At 48.0% G+C, this 23,779-nt stretch overlaps 1 protein-coding gene across 1 annotated transcript in view; it reads right to left on the bottom strand.

Annotated features, from left to right (window-relative positions):
- LOC146206840 (uncharacterized) overlaps positions 1-23,779 on the bottom strand; it is a 391,032-nt gene that overhangs the window by 143,446 nt on the left and 223,807 nt on the right. The window contains exons 8-10 of the mRNA XM_084587067.1: positions 15,004-15,161; positions 10,721-10,960; positions 2,791-2,900 (exon numbers count right to left, since the gene is read on the bottom strand). Of these exons, the coding sequence (XP_084443193.1) occupies positions 2,791-2,900; positions 10,721-10,960; positions 15,004-15,161 (508 nt within the window). The remainder of the gene's footprint in view (positions 1-2,790; positions 2,901-10,720; positions 10,961-15,003; positions 15,162-23,779) is intronic.

Below are 23,779 nucleotides of genomic sequence, written 5' to 3'. Positions count from 1 at the left end.
CACCACTTATGAGGCAGAAAAACGCACCCGCAAATTCACCTTTATATTTTAGGTAGGCCGAAGCAGCAGCTGCCGACTAGCCACAGCTCATCAACACTTCGTCTTCTTCCCACGACACGATGAACGATGATGATTATGCTCAGATGAAGATGAAGTTCACTCACAGTGCTTACAATATACTATGTGAAGTTGGGGAGGGGCAGATATATGATCCACGGCAAAGGTGCCATATTTGTGGGAATTTTAGCCGGCATGTATACAAGAAAGAATGCGGAAACAGTTTCCGTCGCAGCCATCGAACAAGGGAACTGAAAACTGCGCGCGAGAAGTCTGACCAACACGCACGCGAAGGAAGGCAGCATGGCTAAAGACTAGTAGAACTCGTCGGGTTAGTTTTTTTTTTTTTCATAATTGTATCAACGTTGTTTCCTCCATCTCTTGTAAACTTTCAAAGGTGTTCGTGATGATGAAGGATAATAAGGAGCTTCTCTGCACCGTCAAAGATGAAATTCACGGAATGTGTTTCTGGAGTGGTGTATCGCATACCTCTCAGTTGCGGTAAAGTTGCCAAACCAGCAGATGCTTCAATGAATTAGCAAGATAGCAAAGTTTAATGTAGCGAAAAATGAAGCATTGCGCTGACTGCAAAAAAAGAAGCTTACTTTGAGAGGACGCAGTTTTCTGGCAGTGTCGAAAGACAAATGAAAACGCCTCCTTTCACATCGGCACTACAAGCGTTAGCAAGCCTTGTATTTCCTGGTTGGAAAGAATTTTCGTTTTTGGAAGGTCGTGTGTAGGTCTTCTTTCGCAATGTGTCTTCTGTTCGTTGTTTTTGGTCTTTCTTTGAATGGGTCATGTGTGGTTTTGAAAAAGGTTCGTTGATTTTCTGCCAGCTCTCGCGTAGGTCCGGTTTTTCATCGGTTCAATTACGTTGGAATGTCATAGCTTCGCGTTCTTGTTCATTTTTTTGTTTTGGTTGTTTTTTATGTTTTGTGGCTGTTGCTGATTTTTGGATTTATCTGACTTCGTGCTTTTGTAACTGTATTTATTGTTTCTGACGAGCCTTTCCTGAGCTGCACGGTTTTGTGCTGGTGTGTCTTTTTTCACTGTTTTTCTTTGACGCAGCCTGGAGAGGGTGTTTGTTTTACCTTGATTGTTTTGCTTTACTGATCTGTAATCGTGCCTAATAGCATTTCTTTTGTGAGATTTTATGACTTTATGGATTTACTTAGTGGGCTGGCCATGGTTAAAACTGTCGTCTCCGCGTGAATTTGTTTCTTTCGTTTTGATATATTGTACGCCACTTGTTCACGTGCCGAGTTTATTAGAAGATTATATTAGATATGCCTTGAATATTGCTGACGAGATACAGTTGTTAGTGTGTGTTTGTATGCGTCTTGCCTTTTCTTCGTTCTTGTATCGATAGCGCAGGTCTTTTCTTGCATCAAAACTAGACGCTTTATTTCAGCGTTGCAGAATCATTAAAGCCAATCGTTAATTCACGTTGCAACGATGAACTAACTTTGTATCTCTTGACCGAAACAGTGTGAGAACTAAGCAACGGATTAAACATTGAGAAGTCGTGTCTTTCCAACACAAAAACTTAAAAGTATTATGAGAAAACTTTTTGATTTCGAGCTACCGTTGCAGTGCGACAACCACCTTCTGCGCCACCCCTCACTGCTTTCCACTAGGTGCAAAACTTTTTACCACCATAAGCAAAGAACCCTTTGGCATAAAGGGTTACTCTGCCGAAAGTGATGAAGATCCCTGCACTCAGGAATGCCCAGATTGCTCTCAGAAAGTAACCAAGCATTGAGTATCAGTTATTTTCAATATAGCGCACATTCCCATAAACTCCGGATCAGCCAACGCAATCTGTTCACAAGTCGCAAAATTCCAGAGTACAAATAAATACATCCGTAGGTCTTTTCTCAGCAGTCTCGTAGTTTTTTGCTATTAACGTTTTTTTCTATCGTCAAAAATGTTCTTGATTGCTTTTCTATGATAGTCTCGATCAGTATACTGAATGGGAGCGAAGGGCAAGCTTTTTAAAAGACGCATTTTGTTGTGCGTTGGAAGGCTGGTCTGCTTCTCTCAATTTTGCACAACTGTGTCGTAATTAAAAAACTCTGTGATACAGAAGAAAAAATGCCATATTTTCCATATTCGCAAATACTGCCCGAGTTTGATTGGCTAACGATCTGCAGCAAAAGGGCCAGACGACGGATTTATTATCCATGGGTTTCCGAAGGGTCGCAAAATATTGTAAACAGCTGATGTGACACATAGGCTAGGTTTTTTTTTTTCTATTCTATTTTTGCATATGTTCCTTTCTTTTCCCTAGAAATGTGGTCGAATTGAATTTGCAAGAGGTATTCGATCGCTACGTCAAGATATACTTACCCCTGTTCATCCATTTCCATGTTAGTTCAACAAGCGAAAGAACAAAGGAAGCGCTGAAATATTTTAGTTGCAGGTCATGTCATCTCTCTCGGTTGTTTGTTACTTTGCGCAGCTGTTCAATGAGTGGCTCGATATGCTCCCGTTTTTTTAGAGCTTCACTCTCTCAAAGGAGATCTAGGAATGTTACATGTTTGTTGACACGCTTGCTGTGTACGCCTTGCAACGGTTTCCTGGACTTAGTCAAGCTGCTCTAGCAGCTTTTATCCAGAAGACCTTCCAGCAAAACTGGAAAATAAACAAACAAAACAAACTTACCAGCTTTAAATTTTGGGTTAGGATTTAAGATAAACAACGCCATCACTGCTAGGAGGGTGTTGAACCTACTTCAGTTTAGACTCCCAGGTGGTGTTCATTTCCAGCAGTGTACGGTCGAGCAGCATCCGAGACGCACTCAGCAAAGCCTCTTTTTCTTGAATAAGTTCTGTGACCTCCCACTGTAACGAACAAAAAAAAAAGCGTTGTGGTTTAGCTCTAGTTTACCCTAGTTGAACTGCGAAAGCAGCAGCCGAAGCTTCTTTTGTCTGCTACATTAGTCCCCTATTTCACCCTATCAGTTTAAGGTGCTACATTATTGGGGACACTTAAGCTCATCCTTTAAGGGCATGACGCGAGAGGGTAAGCTACCAGCCCACATATAAAGTAACGCTTCAGCCAAGGCGTATGGACGTGCCTGCCTGTTGTAGGGGCAACGAGAATGCAAATGGTTCTGGCAGGCTGATTCTGATATCCCATATGAAAGGAGCAGTCCGAATCGCGTTGCTACGGTAACGGCGTTGCCATGGCGACAGCGCGCCATCTGTTAAGCGCGGCGACGGTGGCTGGAGGTCAAGCGGAGCTACGGGCCACGGGCTAGCGTGAAAAACGGTTCTGCCTATCTACCGTTTTCGCGACGAGAAGGGAAATACCCGCGAACCGGAGCGCGCAGCGCAGCTCCTCCTCTCTGGTATGTGGGGACATCGTAATAGCAGCGGGGCGCCAGGGCATTCTACGTAGAAAGTGCACGCCTTGCGCAGTATTTTGCACACAAAGTATTTTCAATAGCCGAAAAATGTCTAAGCTGGTTAGCTGATGCGAGCGGTGCGCTACCGTTACAGCCGTGTTTGTATTTTATACACCCCATCCTTGTTCTTTCTTCTTTTCGACCATTTCTTCATTTCCCTGATCGTTTCATTTCCGCCGGCCGCAGTTTAGCTGCTAAGAGGTTCCGCAGCTAGCAAAATCTTTTTCTTTGCGCTGTTGTTCGAATTAACAAGAAAATAACAACCAAAATGGGATGATTACCAGAAGATAAAAGATTAACAGCGGTGGTGTGCGCGTGTGTCGCTCTACGCTGTTCCACTGGCAACTCTGAATTGGGCGAGGGCGAGCAACCTCTGAATTTCAAGCCCCAATCGAAATCGCCTTGGCAGCCTTTAGTGCGAATTCCGAATACTGTGTTTGTAGAGTGGGGACAGGGAAAACTGAATACCGGTGCAACAACGACAGCCTTTGGCAACGAGCGGATGATATTCCTTGCGGAAAATATTTACGAGATGTCGCCTGAGAAAGAAAAACTAGTTCGATGCAGTCACCTGTGGTTTATGAAAGTGTGACAAACATGTCCCATTTGAAGACAACGATGCCTAATAAATTGGTTGTCAACTTAATTAGTGAAACAATGCTACAATATTTTTTTTTTGAAAACACGCATGTCGTAAGCTTTTGCTGCCTGTAATAAAAGGGAATGTGGACTTGAGAAAAGCAGCGATTTCTTGAAGTAAGCAAATCTTGCCACGACAAATGGGCTATATATTGGTCGATAAAAGCAACTTTCATGTCATTATGGAACATAATTTAAGGTCGCTATTCAATACGTATCATTGCCCATTTTCTCTTTCATCTGGATGTCAGCTGACGGCAGCATCAGACAAACGGAGCTAGCGGCCAGTCAACGAAAACGCAAAAAAGCAGCTCCGGCCGTCGGCCACAGTCATCGCCACTCCCCGCACATACCGGCAAATCGGTGGTTGAGCCATGTAGGCATCGCTGAAATCCGATTACTGGGTAGTAATGGACTCTCGAATGCCTCGGCTTTCTCACGCAGCAAAAGTAGCCTAGGGCAGAGTAAATGGATTCGAAATGGATAATAGATCCTTAATAAGAGAACCCCAGTGAAGGCGTCAGAACTCCCGCATAGCCGCTCAAGACGTAAACAGTGTATGAATGATCGGCTGACCCAACAAATATAGCGCGATTAGCACTGATCCTAAACATGACATGAAACGGCTACATTAGCTCGCTTTCATTGCTCAAATTGTTACTTTAGCTCGTGTCTAGAATCCACTTAAGCATAAAAAATAGAGCAAAATCTCCCCTGCCTTGCTTGCTTCCCCACCCCCGCCGCCAGTGGCGCGCCACCGCCTCTCTGTTCCACATAAAAGATACACACTAATCTTAATCAGCCTTGTAGCCTTCGGCCGACCCGATCAGGAGCATACATTTTGGTAGGTTTAGACCGAATGGCTTGGCTCCTGCTGACATTTTTTTTTTTTTCTTGCAGCCAGGTGCTTTCAGAAAGCAAAAATTTGCATGCAAACGCACCGAAACACCGATGTGCGCCACTCGACTGATCCGCGGATGGGACCGCACCAAAGAGGATATATAAAACTTGCTGGAGTGGAAGCCGCCTATACGCGCCTATGCGAAAGAGTGAAGCCTCGCCGAAAGGGTGGCGGCCATCTTGCCAGTGGCAAAAAGCAGCAGAGCGCGGTTGCGCTCTGCTGCTGCCTATGAAGTTGCGTTTACAAAGCAATGAAAGCAAGTGGTTGTGATCATAAACATTTATTAATGCGAAAGCATTACTTCGCTATGTTTACAGATTTCTGTCCGCAGGCCGCGTCCCCAGACCGCGTCAGCAAAATCGTGTCCGCAGCAGTTTTGCGTCATTGAGAAGATGTAGAGGTTAATGAGTGGTGTCAATCGATTGAGGTTGACGTAATGTTGTTGCCGAAAAAATAATTAGGCCAATAAGTTAGTTAGGCAAATAATTACACGCAAAAAATGTAAACATTGTCCGCAGCAGTTGTAATTGAGAAGTGGTAGAGGTTAATGAGTTGTGGCAATCGATAGAAGGTGACGTAATGCTGTGTCCGAAAAAATATTTAGGCCAAAAAGTGAATTAGGTAATTTTTAGAGGCAAAAAATGTAAAAGCAAAGACGAAAATGGTCTCAGTAGCCAATGGCTTGGCGCCACATTTGAATGTATCAAATACTAAAATAGTTAATTAACTAGGTCAATTAAGATGACGTCAAGGATATGACGTCACACAACCTGAAGTCGAGCCAAAAAAGGGCTAGGAAGGAACTGGCGCGCAATTTTATTGTACCAAAGACTAAAGTAGTTAATTAAGACAGTCAATTAGGATGACTTCAATGAGCCGTCACACAACCGAAAGTAGAGGCGAATAAGGGCATAGGAAGGGATGGGCACGCAATTTGAAAGTACCAATGACTAAAATCAGTAAACAAGAAGTGAAATATGGGATGTCAAATATATGACGTAACGAAACCGGAAATAGAGCCAAAAAAGGGCATAGAAATGGATTGGCGCGAAATTTGAAAGTACCAAAGACTAAAATGCGTAAACAAAAAGTGAATTAGGCAAGTAGAAGCAACCAGAAGCCACCAACAGCAGCATCCGGTCGTGCTTTCGCATTACTCCAATGCAATTCTGTAGTACTGTTTAATTGTTTCCATCCATCAGCAGCCAACTGGCATGTAGAAGGCAGTTAACCTGCATTAATATTAAGGAGAAAACCTTAATAAATCAGACGCACAGTAAAAACAATGGTGAGAGGCGCCTTACTGCTGATTCAAGATAATCACCCTTAACAGAACGGGTCTGACTTTATTTTTTATCAATTCCCGGTTTCGTTCGCTCTTCATGTGGTGTATCCTCACTTTCACTTATTCTCCAGCGATTTTTTTGCACAAATTGTACATATGATTGTTAAGCGGATCGAAGTCAAGGATGTGCTGCTCAAGTTTCTGGAGCCATTTGTTCTCTGAGGAAGCACCCAGGACTTCCAAGATAAGGTGTTTGAAGATATTTTTGTTTTGACTCAAGTAAGAGAAAAGTGTAGCTCCGAAAGCAAATGGTTTCATTTCGAACCACGAACTTAGTGCTTCATAACTATATCTTTATATCCGGCTTGAGTGTTACCACACAATCGCAATAACTTCTTTTCAACAAAACGAAGCAGAAAAGTAGCTCTCACGGCACACCTTTTTTCCACGGACACAATCCTGCAGCACGAGACGGAAACAAAATACTAACGGCAAGAAGTTGAGACGTTTCCATCTATTTGCTTCCATCTACTATCCAACAAGAGCCTCAGTCGACTCTATATTGCGGCAGCCGTATTAATGCCATGAACAAATCTCATGTTAGAAAGGCGGATACTTTCGCCGAGCGTGTCATGTTTTAACATTCTGCAGTAATACACATGGACTTCTGTAGATGCTGCGGAAACGCAGGAAACAGAAGGCACACTTCCCGTGCGCAGCCGCGTTGTCTGTCCAGTGCGGTAACAGCACTCGGGCGTGAAGTATATGAAGCACAGGCGATCTCCTTTTGCATTTCACCTTTCACGGCGAATGGCCCGCTCTCACAGACTCCGCCGCTCGGGAACTTTTGGAATCCTGTCAGTAATTTCGGGACTATTATTTGCTGCACACATCTACCACATCAGTTCTGGCCGCTCGGCAACGCGCGCGTAGGGCTCAATTGAACCGGTTTCTTGTACTTCAGGTGGAATGCGAGGCCACAGCCCTCCTTCAGCCTGTTTGCACATCCGTAGGCGATGCAAGAGGCAACCATTACCAAACCGTTGGTGTTTACATGCCCGTTGCGTCAACTTGCACTCAAACAGTACGCAAAAGCAGCAGCGCGAGCCGGCGTAGAGCGTGCTTTCTGCCACTTACAAGATGGCGGCGGCCGGCTTCACTTGATGACGCCCTCCTCCACTACAGTAAGTTTTATATATCCTCCTTGGACCGCACATACCGGCATGGCGGTTGTTCTCAACTTTGACGCCAGATGGCACCACATAAACAAAATGTCAGCTCCCGTAATAAACGGTCTATGCTTCGTCTCACAAGATGTTTGCAGCACTGCGAAAGGTACGACTCTCTAGTTCAAACAGGACTTCGTGCACTACATGACTGTGTTCCTACATGCCAGTCGCCCCGACAAATGGCTTCATCCATGTGAAAGGAGGCATACTAGTAGTTAGCTTCACTTTGTCTCTAGAAGGTGGCGCTTGATCTCCTTTTGCTTTTTTGTTTATGGACAGGGGAACACCCGTTCCAAAGGGATTTACCCCACTTTTTTCTTTTGTCACCATCTGTTCGTATCAGATGTTCGATTGTCATATCAGAGTTATTTTCAGTGTTTCTGTCATACGCATATAAATTTATTTGTTCCAGCGTGGTCACTGCACAAGTAAGATGGGTCCTTGGCAGCGGAATTTCGATGGGGGCGGAATGAAAAACAATCGTAGGTGTAGCGCGAAAGCTCTCAAAACCTATCCAGAGCCCTCCACAACGGTGCTTGCCATATCTCATGAGAGGCAATATTGTTCTCATTTTCGTTACTCTCGCTGCAACAATAGTGAATAGTCCCGACTGGTGCGTGCACTTTTCTGAAATCACGTTTGCACATTCAAGGGGCTCATCACATCTTCCTTATCACAACTCCATTCAGAGCTGCTGGTTCTGTCGTCCACCAGTTTGACAACAATAGCCGGTCCTTGGTTAACAACACCGTCGATGTTGTGGTCCAGTTTTCGCATCACATCTTCCTCATTAATAACATGCTGCACATAATTCTTCCATTTCTCAGCTGTCACTTGCCTGATGCCTTGCCAAACCAGAGACTCCACGTCTTGGAGCTTAAACGTTTTGTTTCGTCTGGCCACGAATCCCTTGACGTCGCTCCAAATAAGCTTTATCAGGTTCACTTGGCAGTGGTAGGGCGGCAAGCGCACAACGAGATGGCCAGCAGCTTCAGCGATGCGGTCTACACGGTATCGGTCCCCACCGGTGTCCACGTTGTTGACAAGCTGCATGAGCTCGGCCTTCACCATGTCGCTGCCCCACGCGACACCTATTCCGGACAGCCAAGCTTTCATATTCTTTTTGAGGCTACTGATCCGCGGCACCTTATCCTGCTTCACAAAATGGTCTGGCGCGTTGTCCATCCCTATAACGCTGTTGGGTGGTAGTAGTGGGGGAAGTTTCTGGGAGAACTACTTCTCGTAGTGTTCCCCGTTCATTTCCTTGTGGTAGTCGCGCGAGGTTTTCTTAGCTGAAAAACTTCCGCTGCGCCTTCGACAAAACCTGGTTTACTGCCGCAGTGCGTAACAATGAGCCTGCCACCTTTGCATCTGGAGTTTTGTAGACCAGTCGACAGTCCAAATCGATGTGCTTCGTGCGCAGATTGGATGGTGCAGTCAGTTCACACTCGACTTCGCGTGTGGCCGGCGTTGACCCACGTTTCGTCGCCAAAAAACATTGGTCTATGCTGGCATCGCAGCTCCGCTACCTGACGCAGGTACCGGCGGCAATACTGCACAATATGCGCCGCTTCGAATAGCAATGCATTACGAGAGCGTTTCTTGTATTGGAAGCCGAGTTTCTCCAGCATCCTCTGCATTGTCGCTGTGGACACGGTCGGTAGCGAATCGTAATTTGCGAAATGTACTACCACCTATGCAATAGTTGAAATTTTGCCTCTGGAAAAAGCTGTGCACCACCCTCCGCACTACACGCAGATCAAAATTGTTCAGCTTCGTCCGCTCGCGACCTCTTCCGCAAGCACGCTTCTTCGGTGATAGCATTCGGCCCGCCTTCAACGCCACCGTTGTCCACTGGTGGAGCGTACGCTCGCTCACCTGAGTGAGTTTTGCCGTCCTCTTGATGAGCGCATTCGTAATTGTGCTGCCCCCCCCCCCCCTCTCGATGCCAAGCGCTTCAAAAACATTTAAAGCCAACTGCTTCGCCTGCTTGGGAAAACAGCGCACTGTCGGTGTGTGGCACACATGAGACACAACCGACTCGGCCGACGCCATATTGGAAAATGAAAACGCATTACTACATCGCACCAGGCCTCCGCAGAGCTGTGTCCGGACGGGCTTTCTCTGGTTATTTATTCAGTGATTGGAACACTCTCTACTATATAAATCTACCAGTACAAGCTATGTTTTGAATTGCTGTGCTTGTTCTTTTATAATAGCCCCACACTGCTCAAACATTTGAGGGACTATTTTTTGTGTTTCCGCAGTCCTGATTGGACGAGAGAGCTCTACATTTCGCAATGCTGGAAACATCTTGTGAGACGAAGTATAGCGTAGTAATGCTTTCGCAATAAAATACTGAAATGTATGAACTACTGCCTGCGAACCGCAAGGACGCCGAGTCTAGACGACATGAATGTGCCGAGGGCATTTTGACGAACCAGATTGGCCGCGGTAGAGGGTAGGCAGGTGCTTCGTGGGCATGGGACTGGCATCGTGTCCGGCTATGCCGTATATATGTGGAGATATGTACGAATAAAGGTTTCCAGGAGTGTGAAGAAGCCGCAGGTGTGCGAAGTAGGAGAAGCGCAAAAGAAAACGATGCTAGTAAAGCTTTGGCTTTAAAAATTCACGGCAACAGCTTATTGCATGCGGTCTGGAAGTAGCAGGCTCTCACCACGCGGCCTCAGACCAAGGAATGCGGAACAGCGGACAAGTTGGCTTACAGCCCTAGTGCTCAAAATGTGATAATCTTGTGAAAATATCAATTTTGTACAGCTCTCTGTTGTTCTGTCTAATTATTTCTTGAAGAATATAAAGCCCCTGTTGGGAATGTTGTCGCTCAAAAAAACGAGTGACCGGAGCAGATTAATAAAAACACATGTTTTAAGCTTTCCAAATAACTTGGACTTTCGGCTGTTTCCATATACTCGCACAATTGAAACTTTAGAGGGCATAGGAACAAAAGCTGCTCCGGAAGATCCCCACAAATCTGAATCAATTGAGAAAATATAGGCCGTTGACTCTACGATTAGTTATTGTGGCGCTTCCCATTCAAGAGGTTTTGCGGCATCGGATAGGCGCTGTCCCGATTTCTTGGTGATGCACGATTTCTCTTCTGCACAGATTATGCATAAACCGGGTATTGCATCCCAGCCGCTTTGAACGTATTGCTAAAGCAAGCACGCAGGAACCCTTACCTTGAGTTTCTTTACATCTTCCCACAGAGCGTTCACTTGGCGTGCTTTGGCGTTTAAAGCTTGCGTCTTGAAGTCGATCTCGTAGTCTCGTTGGCTGATTCTGTTTTCAGATTCAGAGAGCGCCTCTTTCAGCTGTGCCTGTATTAGCTTGAGACACTTGGACTCGTCCCTGAAAGTGTTCAGTCTCCGCTCCAGTTCTTCTAATTTGTGCTGCTTGGCGGAAAGCTCCCTCTGAGTGTCCTGTGGTTTGAAAACGCAAAAGTACGACAGATTGCAGCAGCATACCCTCACGCCTGTCAGTTTCTGACTACGTTTCTCGCTTGACCCTAATGATAACGTGAGCTACAACATTCTGAGCAAATTTCTGTCAAGATACAAATTGAATAAATTAGTCTGTCACCAATTACAGAGAGGAAACAATCGGGATCAGCTTTTCTAGAGCATGTTCTTGGATTCTGGGCTAATCAGGGCTGTTCTTTCTCGCGCACCGCATTCATTAGAGTCAGATGTTAAGGAAAAACTTATCGAGAAATTAAGTCACTTGAAATAACAAGAGAAGAAGTTTAACCAACGTCTTGTCGCTTTCTCAGCACTTACAGGTGGTACAAACTTGACCATCTCACATGGCCTCGTGATCTCGCACAGTCCGGCGGCCAATCAGCGTTCGCCCAGGTCACCACCTGAGGCCATCTGCCAAAACGTCTCTCACTCGGCCATGTCACGGTGCCTTGTCATCATCATCATCATCATCAGCCTGATTATACCCACTGCAGGGCGAAGGCCTCTCCCATATTTCTCCACTTAACCCGGTTCTGTGCTAGCTGCATCCACTTGACCCCTGCGAACTTGTTAATCTCCTCCGCCCACCTAACTTTCTGCCGCCCGCTGCTACGCTTTCCTTCCCTTGGAATCCAGTTTGTTACCCTCAGCGACCATCGGTTATCCTCTCTTCGCACTACATGTCCTGCCCATGTCCATTTCTTCTTCTTAATTTCTGCTAGAATGTCGTTAACTTGAGTTATTTCTCTGACCCACTCTGCACGCTTTCTATCTCTTAATGTTACCCCTACCATTTTTCGTTCCATAGCCCTCTGGGTTGTCCTCAACTTAAGTAGAACTCTCTTGGTTAGCCTCCACGTTTCAGCCCCATAGGTGAGTACAGGCAAGATGCAACTATTGTATACTTTCCTCTTGAGCGATACCGGTAAGCTGCTAGTCATAATCTGCGAGTGCTTGCCAAACGCCCTCCATCCCAATCGTATTCTTCTTGTTATTTCCTTTTCGTGGTCCGGATCTGCGGTTACTACCTGTCCTAAGTAGACATATTCACCTACTACTTCCAGTATTTCGCTACCTAATGTAAACTGCTGTTCCTTCCCGAGGCTGTTGAACATTACCTTAGTCTTCTGCATATTGATTTTCAAGCCTACCTTTCTACTTTTTCTGTCTAGGTCATCAATCATTATTTGCAGTTCATCCCCCGAGTTGCTTAGCAAGGCAATGTCATCAGCAAATCGCAGATTACTGAGGTATCCTCCACCTACCCTTATCCCTAATTGCTCCCATTCCAAGTCTCTGAATACTTCCTCTAAACAAGCTGTGAATAGCACAGGGGAGATTGTGTCTCCTTGCCTAACACCTTTCTTTATGGGAATTTTGTTAGTTTCTTTATGCAGAACTATGGTTGCTGTGCAGCCACTATATATATCTTCCAGCACTTTCACGTACGGCTCGTCTACCCCCTGATTTCGCAATGCCTGCATCACCGCCGAGGTTTCAACTGAGTCAAATGCTTTTTCGTAATCAATGAATGCTATGTATAAGGGCTGGTTATATTCCGAGCATTTTTCTATCAGCTGATTGGTGGTATAGATATGATCGATAGTAGAGTACCGTTTCCGAAACCCTGCTTGATCCTTTGCTTGATTGCAGTCTAAGGTCGTCCTTTTTCTATTAGCGATTACCTTAGTAAATACCTTATACGCAACAGACAGTAAGCTGATTGGTCTGTAATTTTTAAGGTCCTTAGAGTCCCCTTTCTTGTGAATGAGGATAATGTTTGCATTCTTCCATGGTTCCGGTACCGTCGATGACACCAGGCACTGTGTATTCAGGGTGGCCAGTTTTTCTGGCACGATATCCCCCCCGTCCTTCAGCGAAACTGTAGTTATCTGATCCTCTCCAGCTGATTTCCCCCTTTTCATAGTTTCTAGTGCTTTCTTGACATCGTCCTTCGTCACTGGTGGAACGTCTGACTGTTTTTCCGTACCGCCAATCTCATTACGGTCCTGACTACTTTGGCTACTGTAGAGATCTGTATAGAACTCCTCGGCTGCTTTGACTATCTTTTCCATATTAGTGATGACATTGCCCGCCTTGTCCCTTATCGCATGCATAAGGTTTTTGCCTATGCCCAATTTCTTCTTTACCACTTTAAGGCTTCCCCCGTTCTTTACAGCATGCTCAATTTTCTCCATGTTATACTTCCTTATATCGGCCAACTTGCGCTTATTGATTAGCTTTGATATCTCGGCCAATTGGATCTGGTCTGTTGGATTGGAAGCTTTCATACTCTGGTGTTTTTTAATCAAATCTTTCGTCTCCTTATACAGCTTGCCGGTATCCTAACTATCCTACCGCCTACTTCTACCGCGCACTCAGTAATGAAATCTCTGAAATTATTGTTCCTTGCCTCTAGGGTAATGTCGCCATCCTCAGTTAGAGCTGAAAACCTATTCTGTAGCGAGATCCTGAACTGTTCTGCCCTCCCCCTCACCGCTAATTCGTTGATGGGTTTCTTCCTAATCTGTTGCGCTCCTTCTTCAGATTTAGGCTAATTCGGGACCTCACCATGCTGTGGTCACTGCATCGCACTTTCCCGATTACCTCTACATCTTGCATAATGGCGGGGGTTGAACACATTATGAAGTCGATTTCATTTTTAGTCTCTCCGTTAGGACTTTTCCATGTCCATTTCCGGTTCTTCCGTTTGCTGGAGAAGGTATTCATGATTCGTAAGTTACTGCGCTGTGCAGACTCAACTAGTAACTCCCCCCTGCTATTCCTGGAACCAATGCCATAGTCACTTACTGCCTTGTCTCCTGCCTGTTTTTTCCCTACCTTGGCATTGAAATCGCCCATTAGTACAGTATACTGCGTCTTTACTTTTCGCATTGCCGATTCTACATCTTCATAGAAGCTTTCAACTGCCTGGTCATCATAACTACATGTAGGTGCATAGGCCTGTACAGCCTTCAGTTTATACCGCTGATTAAGCCTAATTACGATGCCTGAAACCCTCTCATTAATACTATAGAATTCATCTATATTACCTGCTATATACTTATTGACAAGGAAACCTACTCCTAGTTGTCGCCCCTCTGGTAAGCCTCGATAACACAGTACATGCCCATCCTTCAGTACAGTATATGCCTCATTCGGCCTCCTAACCTCACTAATCCCTATGACATCCCATTTCATGCCCTCTAGTTCCTCTAACAGCACTGCTAAGCTATCTTCACTAGCTAGGGTTCTAGCATTAAACGTTGCCCGGGTCAGTTTCCAATGGCTTCCCGTCCAGCGGAGCCAGGCTTTCTTAGCACCCCCTGCTGCGTCACAGGTCTGACGCCGCCGTGGTCAGTTGTTCCGCAGCCGCTGGTGACTGAGGGCCGGGGATTTATGGAGCTTATCATATGAGGTTGCGGCCCATTACTGCACCAGGGTAGCCAACTCCTGTTCTGGTGAGGGAGTGCGTTGCCGGAGGTGTTCACCGGCATCAGGTCGCACCCCAAACCTGTTTATGCAATTCCATCAACACGCGGATTTTTTTTTATCCGGTGGAGAATTGCGCGGCACCGGGATTTGAACACCGGTCCTCTTGCTTGCGAGGCGGATGTTCTACCGCTACGCCACCACTGCACGTTTTGTGGGGTTACACAACCCGCCGACCGATCACTGTTCAACCATGTCACCTGTTCGAGCACCTCCCGCATACGGAATTTCCTATTTGGCATAGTTCGCCTAGTCACATGGTGTGGGGATGGCACTGATTCTGCCGACTAATAAGCGCTACGATTTGCCATGAGGTTACGTCACGAGCCTCTTGACCTGCCACTGCACCTGCTAACTCGGCCATGTCACCCGGTATCATGCCGAGTGGCTGATTCCGCCCCAAGATCACATGACCTCTCTCGAGTAAGCAAAATATTTTGACATGTGATATGTAATCGGGATGGAGGCATCGGAACGACAAAAAAAAAAAAGAAAAGGCTCGTGGAACCCACCGCCTGATGCTTGACGACGGCTGCCTCGGCGACGGCCAGCTGCTCCCTCAGCCTGGAGCACTCGTTTTGTAACGGTGCCAGCTGCTCTGCGTCGGCCAGGAGCTGCTCGAGTCTCGACTGCTGCTCGCTGGTGGTGGCCTCCAGGGAGGCAATCCTGTCTACACGGTGAATAATGCAGCTAAGAGCACCTCTACTGTTTCACGTTCAAATTGCGAGTATTACTGAACTACTCAAGCGAAGCTGTCCCATTGTACAAATAATTGTACACAGCGATTCCAATACGCCATGCCAATTCAGCAGATAAAGTGTGCGATTGCAAACGTTACTTGCGTGCAGGACGGCATGAAACAAGTGCATGGGATGAAAGTTTTTCTTGAAGCTTCAATAAACTGCAGTTATTTCTGCCCTCTTATACGTGACTTGAGGATGGCAGGTTCCGGAGCTCGCTCACAGTAAGAAGGGTCAAGGAAATCCTTTAGTGAAGCGAATGTAGCCATGTCGTCCCACAGCTCACGGGACTCAGTACTTGTGTGACGAGAACATGCGCGTAAGAGGCGCATTTTATTCATGCTCTATGCTCATACACAGCAGGTTGGCAAGCGTCGAAAATATATTCACTTTACGATGTACACAATTCTACCTCAAAACACTCGTCTGCAGCGAAATAAGCTATGTTTTCGGGTGTTTGGAAGCATGGATCTAAAGGGGACGCAGACAGCATGGTGTCTTGGAGGTGTGGTTTTTTATCGCCCCTGGCACAGTGCCGTCCTTGACGCAGGCCGCCGCTACACGCTCGACGTATCGGTGAGGCGTATTCATGAGGATGTTTTGCGTCTATTGAGAAACAATACTGCGTTAAAGATGGTTCCAGGCGTACTCGTTTACGAGCGCAAACAACGTGCACATTCTCCACACAACCGAGCGCATTGCCGCTTGTACTTCACTCTACTCTTCTTACGCCCCAGGGTCGTTAACCGTCGCAGTAATGCGAATGGGACTTTCGGTGCGTGCCGCTTAAAGCGGGCAAGTATAATCATCGGCAGCAAAACTAGAGTAGCAAAATGATATCATGGTCTTATTATTGCGGAACGGGAGCGTGCGGATGGAATGAACGGAGCGTCCCTATTGAAATTAGGTGGTGGCTGTTGGCACCATGCTCGACTTTGTTATATATGCTTTTCTTTAGTAATAATGAAAATTTGTCCCTAAGTTTGCTGTTTTCTTCAATCGTTTAATTCTAGCCTTGTGCCCCCCGCCCCCCCCCCCCCCCCCTCTGCTGTTGAGCCACCAACCTTCCCATCGCTTTTCGCTAACTTCCATGCCAGATTAATTCACTTCAGCATTGTTATCTCAAAACCCTAGGGCCTCAGGAAGAGTGATTACGCCTGCACCAACATCCGGACGAATACCACTACATTGGAGTATAAGATGTTAATTTTTTATAGACGATTTTAGTTTTGATGCCTGGGCGCAGCCATTTTAGTTTGGTGGTGGCGCCCCGTATGAGCCAAACTGGGAAAGTCCGCTCCGGCTCCTCTTGACGCCATCTTGGGCTGAGTTGTGCCTGTTGATGCTGCGATGCGGCAGTGTAAGAGTGCTGTTTAGCGATGCTTGTGAAAGCTATCCGACACCTTGGTGCTATTGTGTTTTGTTCGAGCGCGCCAGCAAACCGTATACCATTCATTCTAAAACAGCGCAAAAGAACAGGGACGAGAGAACGAAACGTACAACACGAGCGCTGACTTACAACTCTATTTTGGCGTATACCATTCGTTTGGCATGGCGGCAGCTGTTGAAAACAGCACTAGCAGCCGGGGTGACTCCGAAGGACTGCGCTCCACTTCCGCAGGCCGAACTCGTCAGAGTTAACTGTAAGAATGTGTGTGTTGTATCGTTCACTATACATGTATTTTCAATCATACTTTATAATCATATTGGTAACTGTACACTCAAACATACAGCGAATGAACTGTACGGGCAGCTACTACGAACGATGCTTTCTAGTCACCGCCGCATTGATTTAACGTGAAGTGTGATCCATTTCATGTCGTTTATTTCCTCTCGACAGTGCATATTTATGTTCGATGTCGCGCTGCTTTCATTTGGCATTAAAGGCACGGGCAGCGTTCAACCGCGGTTACGCCGCTAACCGCTGCTATCGCGTACCGAGCTTGGCGAATGCATGCGTCTCTGTGGTGCGACGGCGACCGAGTGCGAAAAGCAAACTATCGAGCTGTCCTGCTTCAAAATTGCATGATTTCAAGTTAAACCACATTTCAAGAACAGCACATAAAAGAAGTAGTCCCTAAAGTATCATCCGTCGACGTTTTTATGCAGCCTTGGTGTGCGTCCGGCGGCGCAGCTACATCGTATTCCCGTACCGTCGTAGCAGCATCGTTTGCGCGATTGTTGAGCAAAATGTCGAAAAACGTGCGCTCTCAGCTGCACCATGAACGAAGACAATTCGTAGCTATTACAGCAGCGCTTACGAAAGCGGCGCCGCCTGCTGGCGCGGTGGACAACGGCATTCTCGCCGAGCGCTACTCCCTATTGTCGTCGCTAGACCTAAACTGTTTCGCATCGAAGGCACGATCCGTCGTTGTAATTACCCGTTCCCATCGTATAAATAAAATAAAGATGCAAGTTTCGGTAACGCCTTAGCAGCGGAGCCAGCGTGCAGACGATGAGCCGCGCATCGCCCTAGCGGCAACTGGCTGTGTTGAGAAACTTGTTCGTATTGCAGTTATCAATAACACATCATCATCATCATCAGCCTGATTATACCCACTGCAGGGCGAAGGCCTCTCCCATATTTCTCCACTTAATCCGGTTCTGTGCTAGCTGCACCCACTTGACCCCTGCGAACTTCTTAATCTCATCCGCCCACCTAACTTTCTGCCGCCCCCTGCTACGCTTTCCTTCCCTTGGAATCCAGTTTGTTACCCTCAGCGACCATCGGTTATCCTCTCTTCGCACTACATGTCCTGCCCATGTCCATTTCTTCTTCTTAATTTCCACTAGAATGTCGGTAACTTGAGTTATTTCTCTGACCCAATCTGCACGCTTCCTATCTCTTAATGTTACCCCTACCATTTTTCGTTCCATAGCCCTCTGGGTTGTCCTCAACTTAAGTAGAACTCTCTTGGTTAGCCTCCACGTTTCAGCCCCATAGGTGAGTACAGGCAAGACGCAACTGTTGTATACTTTCCTCTTGAGCGATACCGGTAAGCTGCTAGTCATAATCTGCGATAATCTGCGATATCAATAACACGATATCGGTCAAAGATCCACAAGAAAGGTTTTTTTTTTTCCGGTCGGCTAATTGTTTAAGTGAAGAATAGATATTGTCACGTGGTGGTGACAAGGTCGATGACACAAATGAAGAGTTTGTGATTGCGCTGAAGAAACTCTTTATTAGGCTGACTTGCGCCCGCAAAAGAACTAAACAACTCGGCGGCGGCGATAGCAAGAAACGTGCTCGTCGAACAAAGAATGCCCGTCGCACTCGTCAACGCTCAATTTAAAGGCTGCTCAGAACAATCTAGATAACGTCGCAAACAGCTACCAGCACAAGCTGGAACATTGTAGAAAGACCCACGAGTGGCCGGAATCTTCGGGACAGATCTCGGTGAATCTTGCGCTACAACGAAACTGATAAAGGTGTGACTCGCGACATCGAGCATTAACAAACAAAAATACAGAACTGATACGCGATCCAGAATCAGAGCGATAAGGCCATATGGCGGCGGCTGTTAAAAAACAACAAATACAGTTTTTAAGGTTTCGCGGCATTACTCCCCCCTTAAAAAAAAACATCGCCTCGATGTTCCGAAACAAAGCAACTTAAACATAAACACTGCAAAGTTTAAACACCACATATTCTTTAACGCGCGTAATATGGCTTCGATCGTACATGTACAATTTCTGGGCGTGCGCGTCGCCGTTGTGATGCTGACGTTCCGTCGGGAATGACTTCATAGTCCAGTGGTCCGACGCGGCGAATGATTTTGTACGGCCAAAAGTATCGACGCAACCACGTTTCACTTAGTCCGCGAAGGCGAATTGGTGTCCAAATCCCCACTTGGTCTCCTGGGTTGTACTCTGCGTGGCGTCGGCGTAAGTTGTATCGTCGGCTGTCGGTGCGCTGTTGGTCTTTAATACGCAGACGTGCGAGTCGTCTGGGCTTCCTCTGCACGCTGCAGGTAGGCGGCGACGTCAAGGTTGTCCTCGTTGGTTACGTGCGACAGCATTGCGTCGAGCGTCGTCGTGGGCTCCCTGCCGTACACAAGCTTGAACGGGGTCGCTCTGGTCGTCTCCTGGACTGCCGTGTTATACGCGAAGATCACGTACGGCAAGATGGCGTCCCAGGTCTTGTGTTCAGCGTCGACGTACATGGCGATCATATCTGCGATCGTTTTGTTTAGGCGCTCAGTAAGGCCATTGGTCTGGGGATGGTACGCAGTTGTTCGTCGATGGCTTGTATGACTGTATTCCAGGATGGCTTGCGTCCACTCTGCCGTAAACGCCGTTCCCCTATCCGTGATGGGCACTTCTGGGGCGCCGTGTCGCAAAAGAATTTGTTCGACAAAAAGTTTGGCGACTTCTACCGCGGTACCATTTGGTAGTGCTTTTGCTTCGGCGTAACGGGTAAGGTAGTCAGTGGCCACGATGATCCACTTGTTACCCATAGACGAAGCTGGAAAGGGGCCGAGGAGATCCATCCCAATTTGTTGAAAGGACAGGTCTGGGGGCGGAATCGGGTTTAGTAGTCCTGCTGGTCTGATAGGCGGCGTCTTGCGTCGTTCGCACTCACGACATGTCTTCACGTAGTGGACAACTTCGGCAGGCAGGCGTGACCAGTAGTACTTCTCCTGGATTCGACGCAAAGTGCGTGCAAATCCGAGATGGCCTGCTGTGGGCTCATCATGCAACGCCAGCATAATTTCCTGCCGGAGGGTTTTAGGCACTACAAGAAGTTGCGCAGTCCTGGTGGGTGCGAAGTTCTTCACGAGGAGGCAATTGCTTAACGCGAACGAAGATAAATGTCGTCTCAACACACCAGGAGGGGAAGCGGTCTTTCCTTCTAAGTAATCGGCTAGCGCTTTCAGCTCAGGGTCTGATCGCTGTTGTTCTGCGAAACTGCTGGAGCTTACCGGCTCCAAAAAGGCGTCGTCGTCATCGTCCTTCGGGGGAGCGTCGACGGGAGCGCGTGAAAAGCAGTCTGCGTCGGAATGCTTCCGGCCCGACTTATAGACTACAGTCAAGTCGAATTCTTGAAGTCGTAGGCTCCATCTGGCAAGGCGGCCGGAGGGATCTTTCAAATTAGCCAGCCAGCAGAGCGCGTGATGGTCGCTTACCACCTTGAATGGTCGGCCGTATAGGTATGGACGAAACTTAGAAGTGGCCCAGATGATCGCGAGGCACTCCTTCTCGGTCGTCGAGTAATTGACTTCGGCTTTTGTGAGGGACCTGCTCGCGTAGGCGATTACTTTCTCCTGTCCGGCACTCTTCTGGACGAGAACGGCTCCTAGGCCCGCACTGCTCGCGTCGGTGTGAATTTCGGTCTCGGCGTTTTCATCAAAGTGGCCAAGTACAGGAGGGCATTGCAGGCGGCGCTTAAGTTCGTCGAAGGCTTCTCCTTGCGGCGCTTCTCATTTAAAAGGTACGTCAGCCTTTGTAAGCTGCGTCAACGGTTCGGCGATGCGCGAAAAGTTTCTGACAAATCATCGATAATAAGCGCACAACCCAAGGAATCGGCGCACAGCTTTCTTGTCGACAGGCGTATGGGAATTGTGCGATTGCAGCTGTTTTCTCTGGGTCTGGGCGAACACCATCCTTACTAACGATGTGACCTAGAAAAAGCAGTTCTTCGTAGGCGAAGTGACACTTCTCTGCTTTTAGCGTTAGTCCCGATGACTTGATGGCTTCCAGCACTGTCTGCAGTCGTTTCAGGTGATCTTCAAAGTTTGACGAGAAGACAACAACGTCGTCCAAATATACGAAACAAATTTGCCACTTCAAGCCTGCCAGGACTGTGTCCATTACTCGTTGAAATGTGGCTTGTGCGGAGCAGAGGCCAAATGGCATCACCTTGAACTCAAAAAGACCGTTAGGTGTGATGAATGCGGTCTTCTCGCGGTCTCTTTCGTCGACCTCAATTTGCCAATATCCGCTCTTCAGGTCCATCGATGAGAAGTACCTTGCATTGCAGAGCCGGTCGAGAGTGTCGTCGATGCGGGGAGGCGGGTAGCCATCCTTCTTAGTAATGCTATTCAAGCGGCGGTAATCAACGCAGAAGCGAAGTGTGCCGTCTTTCTTCTTCACCAAAATGACTGGTGCCGCCCAGGGGCTCTTCGATGGCTGGATTACGTCATCACGCAGAATTTCCTCAACTTGATCGCGTATGGCCTGGCGTTCTCGCTGCGATACACGATAGGAGCTTTGGCGCAGAGGTCGGGCGTTTTAGTCCGTTATAATGCGGTGCTTGGCCAGTTGTGTTTGTCGTACCTTCGATGATGACGAGAAGCACTCCCCGTAGCTTCGGAGAAGGCTGAGAATCTGATCTTTCCTGCTTGGGGTCAATGCCGGGTTGATGTCAAATGTGGGCTGACGGAATCGGTCCGGTGCGTCTTCCAGCGTTTGGTCGTGGAGGGTGAGCACATCTTTGAGGTCTGCTAATTCGTCGAGAAAAGCGATCGTCGTGCCCTTGTTGAGATGTTCTTCGGTGAAGTTGGTTACCAGCACCTGAGCTTGACCTCTCCGGAAATTCGCGATGCCTCTTGCGATGCCGACACCTCGTTCTAAGAGCAATTGGATATTTCCTTCGACGATGCCTTCAGCAGTTTCGATATTTGCGCTACCTACGCAGACTGCGACGCTTGATCGGGGCGGCACGGTAAATTCTCCATCGAGGACGTTTAGAGCGAAGTGTTGCGTTGAAGTCGTCGTAGCAGGAATGGCTTTGTCTGCAGAGAGCTTGATGAGCTTGGATCGCAGGTCGATGATAGCCCTGTGTTCATTTAGGAAATCCATGCCTAAATCACGTCGCGGGAGCACTGCTGCAAGACCACAAAGCTGGTGGGGTAAGTAGGCCCATTTACGGTTATTCTTGCAGTGCATCGTCCCGATGGAGTAATCAGGTTGCGACCTGCGGTGCGAATCAGCGGGCCATCCCAAGCGGTGGTAACTTTCCTGAGCTGAGAGGCTAACGGTCCACTGATGACTGAATAGTCAGTTCCGGTGTCAACTAGGGCAGTGACTCTGCGGCCGTCGACATCAACTTCAAGGTCACTTGTTCGCGTCCTCGCATTGCACGTGGGCCTTGGTGTCCGATCTCGGCTCCGTCGTTTCTTCAGGTAATGGCCGGGGCATACCGTTGTTACTTCGCTGGACGACGGTGTCGGCTTGCACTCTGGTCGTGTTGTCGTCGATGTCGTCGTGTGGAGCGGCAATGAAATAGCTGCGTCGTCGTTAGTGGTCGTAGGCAGCGGAGGATCTTCTTCTTTTCGCCGTTGAGTAACCTCACCTCCAAAGGTTGCTGCCTTTAGTGTCCCCTGCGCGGGCTTGGGGACCTTCCGCGCATACTCTCATCATAGTTACGGCCTGGCGACGCAAAGCGAGCCCTGTACGGCGATGGAGATCTGAACCAACGGCTTGGTGGCGCAATCTCACCGCTACGCAGATGGTTGTAGATTTCTTGCGGTTGTTCGCCTGGGCGTGGTCGTGGAGCGTCGACTGCAAATCCGCGGAGACCGATTCGTCGGTACGGGCAGTGCCGCAGAATGTGACCGGCCTCACCGCAGTGGAAGCATAATGGCTGGTTGTTCGCTGTCCTCCAGGCGTCGCACTTCCTGGGGCTTGGGGGTTGTTGGTAGGCTTGGCGGGCGGGGGCCAAGGGGCGGCTTTCAGAAACAGGACGGTAGCGGCGAGGGCTTGGAAAGTCATCACGTTGGGGCGCAGGGCGACGTAATGCAGCTGCGTAGTTCATCGCTGTTGCCTCTTGTGGTGGAACTGTCGCAGCCATCGCTTTAGGAACGCCCAGCGCCTGCTGGCCTTCTTCACGAACAACGTCCACGAGCGTCGCCACCTGGGGTTGTTGCAATGATGGTATCAATCGGCGGAGCTCCTCTCGCACGATCTCCCGGATGAGGTCCCGAAGGTTCTCTCCGCTTGCAGATGCGCTGGGGTGGTGGGTTGAGCAGTCCGGCTGAAGGGGTCGCTCGTAGTGGCGCATCCGGGTGGCAAACGTCTTCTTGATCGTAGACGCCTCCGTTTCAAATTCCGCCAAAGTTTTTGGCGGATTTCGGACAAGACTTGCAAACAGCGATTCTTTAACGCCTGGCATTAAAAATTTGACTCTCTCACCTTCGGTCATGTTAGGGTCGGCGCGGCGAAAGAGGCGCTTCATCTCCTCAACGTACGCCAGGACAGGCTCGTTAGGAAGTTCAAGTGTTGACTGAAGGAGGGCCTGGGCTCTTTCCTTTCGGACGACGCTTGAAAAGGCAGTCAAAAACGCTTCCTTGAAAATCTCCCAATCCTTCATAGCTGCCTCATGATTTTCCAACCAAAGTCGGGCATGTCCTTGAAGGACAAAGTAGACCTGCCTGAGTTTCGCAGCGTCGTTCCAGCCGTTGAATTCTGCCACACGGTCGAAAAGGTCCATCCAGTCTCCAGCATCTTCATCCGGTCGTCCATGGAAGCAGGGGGGCTCACGGAGTTGGACGAAAACAACCGGTTCTCTAGGCTGGGCCATCATCAGCGTCGATGCCTTCCGAGA

The sequence above is a fragment of the Amblyomma maculatum genome, chromosome 1 (assembly GCF_055883805.1).
Source record: "Amblyomma maculatum isolate TAMU_Amacu chromosome 1, ASM5588380v1, whole genome shotgun sequence".
In the NCBI taxonomy this organism is placed as follows: Eukaryota; Metazoa; Arthropoda; class Arachnida; order Ixodida; family Ixodidae; genus Amblyomma; species Amblyomma maculatum.
Note: the sequence above shows the minus strand (reverse complement) of the source record. Positions and strands in the feature narration are given on the sequence as shown.